The following is a 13,712-nucleotide window of genomic DNA, read 5'->3' on the forward strand; positions in this document are numbered from 1 at the left end:
CCACGAGGCCACGGCACTCCACTATAATCGTATATACGCTATATGAATTTCAGTTTGATTTGTCATCTGTTTTGTTGAGCAAGTTCCCCCCGGATGCTTATTAGCAATTATTTCTACGTTCTTCGCAGCTCAGTTGTAAGAACTTATGCCGACTTTGTTAGTGGTTGATGAGTCATGAGCTGCGCGTAATTCCAGTAGCCGCAGCCGGACTGTGAGGGCGTACGCCTACACGCAACGGTCTGCCTCGCCCAACAGCAGGTGGATTGACAAACACTTAATTGATTGGGCACAAATCCTGTCCACGATTTTGATTTCTGAATACATTTTACTCTATCACAAGGACCATGACTATTTACTAATTACGGGACATTTCTAGAGGGATAAACATCACCTATATCTTTTGAAAGTGAAATTGTGGGATTAAACTTTTCATCCCATTTTGCTGGTGGCAACTGGTGTCTGAGCGTTCATGTATAAAAACAAGCACACGTAAAGTTAACGGGTACCAGTGATTCCGTAGATTGCACGTAGAGTTGACGTGAAAGTTACCGCATGAATGCACACCGGCATTCCTGTGCGCCGCTCGCCTTGCTCCGCACACTGTAAGCCTATTGTCGTCCGGATGAGGCCTCATTTCCATCTGAATGGTTCCATTCGAAGGGGAAGCCATATTGTCGGTCCTGCCCATATCTGACGTACACGGAATAACCATTGCTGGGTGAATAACGATGAAAATCGACGGAAACTCGCGATTTCTGGGTTCGTTTTCGGGTGTTTTACGGGATCGTCCGATGGAGATGTAAACGCAAGAAGTGATGGCTTCATCAGATAGGACACCGCATCAATAGTTGGTAAGTTGCCAAGACTGACATAGATACAAACTTGTAAAAATTGCAGTCTGTGTGAACTACATGTACATGTACTGATGTAGTTCCATTTCCATATACAGGCCAGCCCGCTATATTGTGTACATTTTTACCTGAAAATATAAACAAAAACAATCATATTCAGGCGATGTTACGTTGCAGAATTCGTGATCTACTATTTTTTTGTTATTTCAGGTTTGGTACCAATGAAATAATCTCAATGGTACATGATTGATACACATACCCATGTACATGTACGCACATCATAGCAAATGTACGCCCACAGAAAATACTTTTCTGATTATTCTGGATAATCCTTTGGTCAAATATTGCGAAACTCTTAACCATTGCGGTAAAGATCCAAAGCTTTCGTTTAGCAAAGTACTTGGTATCTACATTTTGATTCCTCATCATGTAGTTTGTAATGGTTATATTTTCACGTCCATGCGGTTTTAATGACAACATTAATAACGACCTAAAGTGAATTAAGTTTAATTCGATTACGATAAGCCCCTAAACTTTCAGTGAACGTACGATTGAACAACTTGAAAATGTAAACTACATCTTGATTCTTGAATAACTGTGGGTTGGACAGAAAAAGTCATAATGGGAAGAATTCCATACATGGACTTCACTAATATTTCCCTGTTGTGACCTACCAGCCATCAGAAAGTAATAACATGTCCTAAAACGTCAAATTTAGCAGGGAAAATATTAAAGCATTTACTGAAAAAAACCTGAAATTTTCAGACCAGTCTCATAGGGTTTGTGCACAGGGTGTCAAGTGATGTCCAGGCATGGAACTCTGTCCGCAATAATGGTAAAGTGGTGATGTGGTGTTGATTATGGTAATGATGATAGTAAGGGTGGTGATTGCCATGAATGATCATTCTTAAGAATCACCATCACTGATCACCTCATGAGGTGATCAGTGATGGTGATTGTCAAGAATGATCATTCATGCGATCACCACTCTTATTATCTTGAATAATTGGGGATCGGGCGGAGAAAGTAATAATGACAGATGGTCAGAGTGGTGATGTGGTGTTGATGATGGTGATGATGATAGTAAGAGTGGTGATTGTCATGAATGATCATTCTTTCAAATCACCATCACTGATCACCTCGTGAGCTAGGTGATCAGTGGTGGTGATTGTCAAGAATCATCATTCATGCGATCACCAACTGGAGATCGGGCGGAGAAAGTAATAAGACAGATGGTCAGAATGGTGATATGGTGTTGATTGTGGTGATAATGATAGCAAGAGTGGTGATTGTCATGAATGTGGTGATCAGAGACGGTGATTTTCAAGAATGATCACTGCTAGTGTGTTGATGGTTATATTTATAATTTGTTCACCGGAAAGTTACCTGGATTTATCTGAATGTAGAGAATATGGTAATGTTCTCGTCACTAGTGTAGACTATCGCTTGGGTTGAATATCGTTGGGCGGTCCGACCAAAAGATTCCGAGGGTAGATATAAATGTATTAACTGTTTTAGCTCATTGTTGAACGGATCATTCTAAACATTATGACAATGATCATTATTTCAAGTTAAAAATATTACGAGATACACTAAATGCACACATATGCACCTAAAATTTGATTTCTACCGGCACTGCTGTTGACGAAATAACGATGCCATGTTGAAGGATGTTCCCAGACTCCAAACACTTAATCCAAGTTGTTCTCGTTCAGTGTTTTAAACATTTTCCATTATTTGCTATAACTCCAAATAGCAATTAATATTTTAATAAAACCATAGTTCAGAAACAAATTAAACCTCAGTAAATTATTTTCGTAATAGAATGTTATGCGTTGAATCATGGCTGATAAAGTATTATAATATCCAGGTGGTATGTTGATTCATTATGCATATTAATATGTATCAACGTGTAGCGAGTATGGACGTGATGGACGATGTCATGTGAGTTTCACCTGTTGTTTTGTCTGAAGTGCCTCCATCCTCACAACAGCTGTGTGGTCGCTAGGCGATGCCATTGAAAATGGAAATAATATTGGAAAATGTTAATGCAATGAATCACTGCAGTTTTTATTAATCTGTGGTGTATCCTCGTCTGTCACAGCTGGATATCATAATATTAATTTAAACCCCAAATTTGATAAATGTTAAAATCTCCCCCGCCATTATATTTTTTGGAATTTTTGTAAAGCAAGAGGGATTTTTCAAGAGCACATTTGGTGCAACAATATAGAAATACAAAGTTTAATGATAATAAACAATGTAATTATAATTTATTGGTTTAAATGGTAAAGTATTGGCGCAACAGTTTGATATGACAAAAGGATGGTTTGTTTGTTTACCAAAATTAGTTAATATCCGGAAGAATTCACATATAGGCTAACCATTTTGTGTATGAATGAGATGATACTTGCTGTCAATGAAAATCATGTCTCTTCCAAAATCAACAATTTGCAGAAAAAGCTCAGACATATAATTATAGAAGATAACATTAATACAATTTGAACAAATTAACTGAACATCGCGACAAATACTGCATATTACTACCTGTGCACAAATGCAGGTTATAGGCAGGTTATACATACGCTAAATTCAATACGCTGTATTCTTTACAATTTTGCAAACCGTTTTCATGTTCTATTCAATCCATTTTTCAGTCCTGGATTTGAAAGGTCGCCAGGTCACAGTGTTTTGTGCACGACAATCAGCATGCGGTAGACTGTATGAGCTTTTCAGGAGGACACCCCGGAGGCATTTTACGAAAGCTTCTGTATATTTTCGAAAACGCTTCCTCCAAATAATTCTTTGTAACTTCTATCCTCGTTCCTCAGTAAATTTCAATGACAGCCGAGTGCTTTGTGCTTCAAAATGATGACTTCAATAGGTTATAATACGCAGTCCATCTCCAAAGTTATTTCGGAAGGTGTAATGTCAAATTAAAAGATGTTTCTATCATCACAAAAGAATACAAAGAACTAATATATTATGTTTTCCTGAAGTATCAACATCCTTAATTCATGTTAACTCGGCTGAACAGAACTCATCCCATCAAACCCCCAACGGCATGTTTTGTTGGAATCTGCCAGGATGGGTACAGTACCCCTAAACTGGCACACCTCCTGAATCAAAGTCAGAAATATGTATGCAGTTTCCCATATAGTGTTGGAATTTGCCAGGATGGGTATGGTTCCTAGTAAATCATGATAGGGAGTTAGGGCTAATTATGCATTCCCATCTTCCCATAATATACCTTATTTAGCAGTTTGTTATTATCATTACCAGATTTTACGACTGCATTTAGTACCTTTTTTTTTTTTTATAAATAGGAGAAATAGATTTAAAACCTCGAATTCCATTTGCATACTTCCTATTTCTGCTTTCATATTCCTTCAAATATTCCTTTCATTTTATGGACAATGTTAGAGTAGGTCATTTTTATCTCTTTCGTCGTGGTTAATGTACGGTGCCATCAATCTAAGTCAATTTGCCATTGGAGTTACCTTTACCGCTTAATTGGACGTGTGATGGATGCTAAGTGGTGTCGTTATACGCTTATGCTTGACCTCCTTGATTGCGTCATTAGTTTACTCTGATGATGCCTAATGTATAGGCGGGTTCAAGTCATGTGCAGTGTACCTAAAAGTATGCAAAAGCTGTCCGAAGATTTGTGATAGGTGTGGAGGTGGTGACGGTCACCATGTTTTTGATGATGGGAATGATAATTATTGACGATAAACATGCATGTACTTATACTTACTTTACATGTATAAACTTCTCCGTTCATTAATAACCATCATACTATGCCTTATAGCTTACTAGTGATAACATATTTCGCTTTGTTGTGCCATTTGAAGTGTCATTCCACTGATACCATCAGTATTTATTTATATATTTGTTTATTTATTTATTTGTGTTCTTTAATCAGGGTAGTCTGTTCACGAAGCCCTGAGCATAAATTTACAAAGAAGATGAGAAATAACCCAAAAACTAGCAAAACATAATATATATATATTTTGGTTGAAAGTGAGATCATAACGGAATTATCATTAAAATAAAAAGACACACGAACGGGTACTAACATAAACACACAAATGACGTTTAATTAAAAAAGCAGGTTTATCTCGCAGTAAAACCGACTTCCATAAACTGAATTTAATGACCCAATTCACAATAGTTCAACATTGAATATTGTCAACAGTGAATTATACACGAGTTGCAGTGATTACTCAGTGTGCTGTAAATGATGTGGAAAGTTCAAGGCTAGTGGTATGAATGCTGTGATTGTGACGAAGTTGATTTCTGTTCACACGTTCGTCCTCGGAATCGTTTGGTGCATGGCATAAAGCAACAATGCGACCTACATGATTGTACGCGTATAATGCACTTTACGTAAATTAAACAAGATGGAGGCTTGACATGTATTAGGCGTGTGGCGTATAGGTTTATACCATAGAGCTATATTAAATTACTAGAGCGCTAACTTCGTGTACAAAGTAATGCCTGCTGGGCGCATCCATGTTTGTGCACAAACCTATGGAGACCTAGAAATTTTGTACGGCTTCTGTACGGCTATTTGCATATCTGCGTTTGTATTCCATACCGGTGCGTCATCGAAGCCGATACGCCCAAAACCAAAACGCACGATCAGCAAATGAGCGTGTCATTTTGTTCTACGCAAACAGCGCAACGCGTGCGCGTATTCGCTGGAGATGCTTTTTGCCGTCACGTTTTTTGAACCGTCAATCGCGTTTGCGTATGTTCTACTTGCGCGAGTTGCATGTAGAGTACACTTTCAAAATTCAATCCATCTAATTTCATTATGTTCTACCATGGTTCTACAAACACGCACATGAATTAAAGATGTCTGCGCCCAGGACGGCTTCAAAGCGTCTCCGCGCGCAGAATGACGAGTTAGCGCTCTAGTAATTTAATATAGCTCTATGGTTTATACATGTATTAAAACCCTAACTACTTGGCTTTTTTTGCTAGAAGGTATCCTGAATCCGTCAAACAAACAGACAAGGAGTTAAATTTTTGAGATCCTGAATCCATCACAGTCCCCAAACTGCTCAATATGCATGATATGACGGTATCCTGAATCCATCAAAATCATTAAGTTCAGCTAGGCTTACAATCCTGAATCCATCAAAGTCTCCCAGTTTGTTAAAATAATATGGAGGTATCCTGATTCCGCCGAAATAGTCCAAAACGGGGGTATGGATTTTGAAGGATTCAGGGTGGTTAGGGTTAATTACATAAAAAATACAACATAATTATCGCCGGCTGCCATTTAATTACGTATGAATCTTGTTGGATCGAGTATGGTTAGGTAGTCCTGGCATTGTTATTACCTATAATGCTTCACCAAGATTGCGATAGATAACTTTGACAAAAAGACATCGGTCCGAAGTTGTATAGACGTGAAGTGTAAGCTCATGTAATGCTTAAAATACCTGCGATGTACTCATCATTGTTTGCTTTCATTTTCTTTTTGCTCACTGTTGAGAGAGCACATCCATACAGGATTATAACTCATGCATAAGCCACACCCATCTCTCTCCGAAAATAGACACATGCACATGTACATGAGATCGTGTATCTATTTTGGAATGGGGCGATGATTTCGGGAAGGGGACTGCAAATATAATTCCCTTAATTTGCAGGTATGACTATGTTTTCAAATCGAACTTAAAATCGACCTTGAACACAGAGCGGATTTTATAAACCATTTGTTCCTTATCGTTATTCAGGAAACCAGATAGAGAATTGTTCCACACAACCCCCGAATGACTACACTTTCCGTGCGACCGTGACGATAGCTGATCCACCATGGGGTCCAAAGTTGAAGATATACGGTGGTCCAAACGCTCCTACACGCTGAGAGAAGCTCTCAAACGATGCACGTTCCCCGCGATCATGAAGGTTTCGGCGGGCTTCGTCTCGCCTGATGAGACTGAAACGCTGAACAGAGATCAGGTGAGAAAACTTTAGGAATTCTCAGGATTCGATATTCGTCAACTTCTTAACATTCTGACATGTTCCAACAAATTCTCAAAGTTTCTAAATGTCAGTTTATAGCTCCTTATCTTATCCAAAAAAATATTCAGGATGGAACTGATACAATCAATGTCCTTCCTTTTATTGAAAAGCGAAAACCGGTGTAGTTTGGCGGAACTGCTTGAAGCATTGTAGAAAGTCGACTAACAAAAACCCAGGTGGCACCTCGTCCGAGTGCCTGTCGCGCCGCATGCGCGCGTGCATTTCGCAACCCGATTGGATGAGCATTGAGGACGCGCGCGTACGCAGTACCACCTCATTGGTCAACAACTCAACATACATTACACTCGATAGCCCCTGTATGAGTAATCCTTTTTCTTCATGATTTTACCTAGATTCTTCGCATCAACCAAATCCACACTCAAACGCGAGTTCTGGCAAGCATCAAGAAAAACAAATGGTTGAGCATCCCTTTGCGATACGCAGATGCCAGATTCGAAGTGATTACCAGTAAAAAACGTAAGAGCTACCTTTTTGCTTTCTTTCTCATTGTAAACTTTTGTTTATGAACTTGCTATATTTGTGGACGAATGGTAATAATTAGGAGTTTTTTTGAGTCCTTGTGTGACGAGAAATAAACAGCTGCCTGGAGTTCGATTCTCGAAAGGCCCAAAATCTACGATTGTTAACTCTTGTAGTTATCATATCGTTTGTCAGACACTGTTAATTCTAAGCAGTTTATCTGGATCCATGTAGATATATTGACTTCAGAAAGATGAAGGAATAGGACTCAACACAAGGGAAAGTCTGTTTGTCAACCCGATACACCAAAACATTCTTTTCCAATGTTCTAATCACTTCTCTGTTGATCCATTCACTGCCAGGTTCCAAACCAATGTACATGCGTGACGTCATCGATCGTGCCCTCCTGCCCCAAGAGGCAACTTTCTTCCTTGGTGATGAATTACAGTTTGACCTCCAGACCGCAAAGGGAAGCGTGTCTGAGAAACTAAGTCCCCTCGTCTTGAAGAATATGTACGAAGTATCCTATCTGCAAGGCAATGCTATCTATCACAGTAAGTCCAGCACATTTCTACCAATCAACTTCAACTTAACTGATACCTCTTTTATTTCACAGAGAAAATTTGAAACAAAATACAATGTACATTGTACATGTATTTACCTCTACAGGGTGAGTAAAAAAAGTTCTGCATGTAGCACTTCCAAGAACTTTTGTTTTGAAGTTACTTCAAAAGTACATGAGTGATTTGAATGATTCTTGTACTAAAAGAAAGCTTATGAATAGGGCTTTCATATCCTGGATTTTCAAAGTACACCCACTGCTTCGTTGCTCTACCAGTTCAATTTGACGTTAATGAGTGAGCAGTGTTCTTTTGCGATTTTCATAGAATGACCTTAATTAGCATGTACTTGTAAAATCTTTACCAAATAATTTTCCTGTCGACTTTCGTACAAATACTTTGGATATGTCTTTATAAACAAATTATTCAACATAGTTCTTCGAATACTCGTACACAAAAACACATAAGCACGTAAGCTATATGTTGTAAATATCAAGCTTGCAGGCTGTTGCAAATCATAGCGTTGAGTAATTGTAAACAACGGAATTACTAATAAGTTTGGTATAGGTGTAAAACTGTGATTTATTCACATGTACTCTTTAAAATGTACTCCTCAAAAGCACTCCAAAACCTTTTTCTTTATGTAATAGATGTTTGCGAAGCTTTACATATATTTATTTTTTGCTATTTTTTTTTAGATCATCTGGATACACAGGTTGTCAACATCCCACTGTATCTCCCAATTGAGGTCAATCTGGCTGAAGGTTTCACCAAGCACTCTGTTGAACAATGGGGGCGCTATCAATCCTTACTGGAGAAGCTAGTTACTAAACATGTGACTTTTGAACTCTTCCCAGGGAATCAAAGTAAGCGGGTGATCATTTTGCTTTAATTTACAGCGTTACTGTAAAATAGTAATTTAAAAATACAAATAATAATGATATTAATAGTAGTGGGTATTTATAAAGTGCACGTATCCACCAGGACTGGTGCTTAAGGCGCTACATCATTATTACCCCTGCTCATTGGGCCCATGAAACATTCCAAATACCATCTCGGCTCCCTGGGGAGTATACAGCTCGATGCAGCCTGTTAGGCGCAAAGCAGCTAAATCAACCACAATAATCATCTCTGCCCTCACAAGTACCCATTTACTCCTGGGTGGAGAGAAGCAATGAGTGACAAAGCGCCTTGCCCAAGCGCACATGCACAAAGAAAAGGATGAACATAAAAAAGGGCATTCCTGATATACACTAACTTCTTTTAGTCATGATAAGATCACCACTGTTTTGATTGTTTTTTTTTCTCTCCAGATATCACCTTCTTCTCAGACAAGCGATTAGAAAAAGCCGAAAGCCAAGAAGACTATGAGAAGGTATCTCCCAGTGGTACCCTGTACGTCACATCGGCCAGAGAAAGACTACGCAGCAAAACCCCAACAGGTCAAGTGACGACTGGCTCTCGCACCGTGGGTCATACCCCTGTCACTTCAGCAGGAGCTGCTCGAGTCAAGGGTGCCTCTCCGGGAACTGCACAGACAGCCACCAAAAATGGAGAAGCTGGAAAACACATGGCAAAGGCGTCATCCGCTTCTGCGCTGACAAGCAATACTGTGCCTAAGAATGCACATCAGCCAAGAGGGCGTCGGGAGTCTCCTAGTAGCAGTCGACCTGTTCCACCGAGCAGTTCAACCATGCCAAGTAGATCAATTCTACAGAGGAGAAGTCAGAGTCAAGATACTCGTGTGAAGAGTGTCCCTGTACAACCTCCTGCTCTTCCCACATCAGCGAGACCTACACGAGGCAGTCCTGTACAAGACACCAGGCGCATGGGAGCTCCGAATCACACAGGCAGCTCAACAGTCGACAGATTGGCCACAAGAGGGCGAGAGTCCAGGCCACCACCGTTATCGACCACACAAGGAAATGGGTATCACCGTCAAAGATCGCCTTCGCTTGATGCAACACCGACCTCCAGGGGAGCATATCGGACCAGGTCCCCGTCTGTTGGATCCCGACCTGAACAAGTCTTGGTCTCACCAAGAGGTCGCGTCAGGAAAACTCCAATCACACAGCATTCACCTGGAATCATCAATGCCTTCGAGCGGACTCCCAGCTCTACAAGCTCAACTGACTCTCCTGATTATGCTCATCTGAAGACCTTGCCTGTTGATATACCAGCTCCGGACTATGATGCCAATGAAAGCTTTTTCCAGTTCCCTTCAGAAGGTGCCAAGGCCAAAGAGGCTGGTTATGGACCGCCTCCCACTCCACCTCCAGTATCTTCTATCCCTTCCAGGCAGACCAGCATCCCAAATCAAGCTCCTCCTCCAATACCCACTGCCACATCAAGCTTCTCATCTCCAGCATCATCTGCATCATCAACTCCAACCTCAGTAGCACCTCCTCCACCTGCTGGGCCCCCACCGCCCCCACCCCAAGTGCCTTCGCTTGCTCCCCCTCCCCCAGCCCCCGCACCTCCCTCTGGTCCAGCACCCCCTCCCCCTCCCCCACCTCCTGGTTTAGACTGGAAGGCACCTGCTCAGCCTGCTCCTCAACTAACACCTGTCTCCAGACCACCTGTTACTCGGAAGGTCAGTAACGAGCAGATGTCGATGATGGATGAGCTGAAGAAGGCACAGCAACGGAGGATGTCTCGCGGAATGGATCTGGATGTCGTGGATGTGATGGATGGTGGAAAGGTGAACGGCACAGACACCAATGGTAGCCCAAGAAGCAATGCTTTTGGCAAACCACAGACTGATTCAGAACCAAATGAACTCAGGAGGATTCTGGCCAACAGGAAAGCTGGTCTGTCTCCCTCTCAAGGCTCGCCAAGCAATCCCCTTCCGGTGGCACCTCGGCCCAAGCCCGGCGGCTTCCGAGGGGCCAATTCCCCTGCCTCTACCAACAACACCTTCAACAGGGTTGAAGATATCCCAAGCAAACTTAATGGACTAACCCTGGCACAAGTCAGCCAATGCCTGCGACTCCTCAATCTGGAGAAGTACATCGATGCGTTCAAGAAAAACCATGTGGACGGGGACTTGATGATGACTCTAAATAAGGAAATGCTTCGCAGCGATTTTGGACTCTCAAGTTTTGATGTGGAGAAAGTCATGAAATTCATCCAGGGATGGCGACCAAAGTAGAAGTGTGAGTTGTCCCCTGCAGATTCTGATGTGGCTTCTTTGCACTAAAAAGTCGGACAGCTACTCCTAACCCGTCTTGCTCTTCCATCGGGCACTTGCATCTGCTGTTGCAGCCGGAGCTAAAATTTGTAAAGAAAAGATCCAACCCTTCCGGAGACCTTGCAAATCTCCTCTAGTAAAGGTCAGACATTTTAGGTAGCCACAAGAGGAGTAACTCATGTATTCTACAGAGTGTAGTTTGACTTTTATTAAAATATTCGATGACAATCATGTGTATCATGATCAACAAACAGGTGTATAGTTATAAACCTCTCCACAGAGCACGGAAATCACTGGAAGAGACTTCTGCTCTTGAGATCTACATGTATGTGAATTTTGTCCGTCGATGAAATCAGAAGTAGATAATTACGATATCCTGTTTGCTACTTTGACGTTCTTCTTGAAACCAAATTCTGGCAAGAATCTTGGCAGATGAGAAACTGTCAACACTGAAACTTTGTCGCTATCCGGAGCTATGTCCAATTGACTTCTTACGACAAGTACTGTTATTATTGAAAGGAGCAAAACGTCTGTCTTTGATTTTAGCAAGTCACTGACATGTGTCATAAACCGTATAGAGTTGTGTTGTAACACTGTTCTTGAAGTCTTCGATGCATCTTCCTCATCATGTTCACAATGAAGAGGTCAACTTATGATGCTTTTATACGTAATTATTTCAATAAATTCCATATAAACTGAATAATTTTTATACATTACTGTAGTATTTTTATTCCCCTCTTCACATTTTTTTAACAAAAGGGCAGCCATAATTCTACTTGTCCAAAAAAAAGTTCTACTTTTGATCTTAACTTACTCGGCTGTTTACCAATAGAATTAACCCAAAATTTCAGATCGGGTAATCAAGGCACGGCAAATTTTATGGAGCGAGTTTTATCAACTTTGTATAAGAGGGTGAGATTTAAACGCCATATGAAAAAAGTACTCACTTTTTGAATCTGCCACTTTCGACTTGGCGTCTTCCAATGTCGACACAGCGCTGGAGACAGTGGTGGCAGGTGCGCGCTTCGGTTAACAGCTTCTGAAGGAATGCAGGATCACCCCTGATGTCATTGCACACCTCAATCATTTGGCGCAACACACGATCGAAGTGTGACGCAACACACGATCGAAGTGTGACATCAGGGGTGATCCTGCATTCCTTCAGAAGCTTTCAAATGCAGCACACACCTTCCGCCACCGTCTCCAGCGCTGTATCGACATTCTGAAAGTGACAATTTTTTGTGTATGGCGTTCACATTTCACCTTCTTGCACAAAGCTTGTTAAACTCGCTCCATAAACTTTATCATGCCTTGTTCACATGATCTGAAATTTTGGTTTAATTCCATTTGTAAACTACAGAGTTTTTTAGGATCGAAAGTAGGACATGCTTTTTTGGCATACGGTACTTGTATATAATAGTGAACATTTTCAATTATCTGGTTTTTAAAAATTTTTCCATGAGTTCACATTGTACAGTTGAGCTCGGCAAGCTATTTCGAATTAGAAATATATATATGTAAGTAGCAAAAATGCAAAAAAAAAAATATAATACAATTATCGCAATTTGTACTATAATTGTAACTTTTCATGATAAAGATAATAAGGGAAATATCAACTGCTTTTGTATGAATAGACCCGAGACCTAATGGCTTTGTTTACATATGTGCCTTCCTATGTGAGTGAGTCGGACGCCAGACTAAGTAGGGACCGTCTACTACATAGGAAAGCGCACATGTAAACAAAGCGTGATGTCATTAGGTCTCAGGCCTGTTCAAATACTCCCATAGGGCAGTGGAGCTTTACACGGCTAATTAGAAAGATTACGTATATTTAAAAATAAAATAAGAGTACTGCCAAAAGTACATGTAATTAACTCAAATTTTGATTAATGATCGAAAATTAAATGTACCATACAATGAAAATATACTTGGAGTTTAAATAGTAAAGAATAATTCTGTCATGGAAGGTAATACTGTTAGGGAGGTACATGTATTTTGAACATATATATCTTGTATAAATTAAAACAATAGCTCTAATTTTTATACTTTGACAGTTACATATTTTTATAAATTCCTTAAATACAATACTGCGTATTTACGAATAGTATGTGATTATCCATTGTCTGAACCAAGAAGTCTCTTAAAAATTGGTTTTGTAAGACAAGGGAAGCGGTAAGAATCAAGTTTTTTTTTTCTGGACAAAACATGCCTTGTTTTAAAGAAGTACTAGTATTGAAAAAAATACTGCAAGTAAAACTTCGCGCGATCCCCCTGGCATGCTGGCGGTTTGTATACATGTATGGGCAGTTATTGTAGTAAGGACAATTTTCAGTGTACTTAACCAAAATGGAATGTGTCATAACTAGCAACAAGGGTGACCTGTCATCACAAATTGAGCTTACAGTAGGAATTTTCAAGAATTGAGGTATTCATATATCTGGATTCTGCCGAAAAAGGGCTTTCAAATGGTATACAACATGAAGGGGTGCTGAGTTCAGTAACAGAAATATAGACCACCAACTAACTTGAAGTTGAAAAACTGATTCTTGAGAAAATGGCATTTACAAATCCTGCAGTTGTGTGACAGTGAAT

At 40.2% G+C, this 13,712-nt stretch overlaps 1 protein-coding gene across 1 annotated transcript; it reads left to right on the top strand.

Annotated features, from left to right (window-relative positions):
* Window positions 1-535: 535 nt before the first annotated feature.
* On the top strand, window positions 536-13,712 carry LOC119724413 (pollen-specific leucine-rich repeat extensin-like protein 1). Its single transcript, XM_038195457.1, has 6 exons — window positions 536-851; window positions 6,602-6,827; window positions 7,244-7,367; window positions 7,733-7,924; window positions 8,629-8,796; window positions 9,244-13,712. The coding sequence occupies exons 2-6, from the start codon at window positions 6,681-6,683 to the stop codon at window positions 11,079-11,081; spliced, it is 2,469 nt and encodes an 822-aa protein (XP_038051385.1). The 5' UTR covers window positions 536-851; window positions 6,602-6,680; the 3' UTR covers window positions 11,082-13,712.

The sequence above is a fragment of the Patiria miniata genome, unplaced genomic scaffold, assembly GCF_015706575.1.
Source record: "Patiria miniata isolate m_02_andy unplaced genomic scaffold, ASM1570657v1 HiC_scaffold_18, whole genome shotgun sequence".
Taxonomy (NCBI): Eukaryota; Metazoa; Echinodermata; class Asteroidea; order Valvatida; family Asterinidae; genus Patiria; species Patiria miniata.

Coding starts and splice junctions, on each gene's coding strand:
- LOC119724413 (XM_038195457.1), top strand. CDS start 6,681: ATGGGGTCCAAAGTTGAAGATATACGGTGGTCCAAACGCTCCTACACG. Junction 6,828..7,243: donor AAACGCTGAACAGAGATCAG/GTGAGAAAACTT, acceptor GATTTTACCTAG/ATTCTTCGCATCAACCAAAT. Junction 7,368..7,732: donor AGTGATTACCAGTAAAAAAC/GTAAGAGCTACC, acceptor ATTCACTGCCAG/GTTCCAAACCAATGTACATG.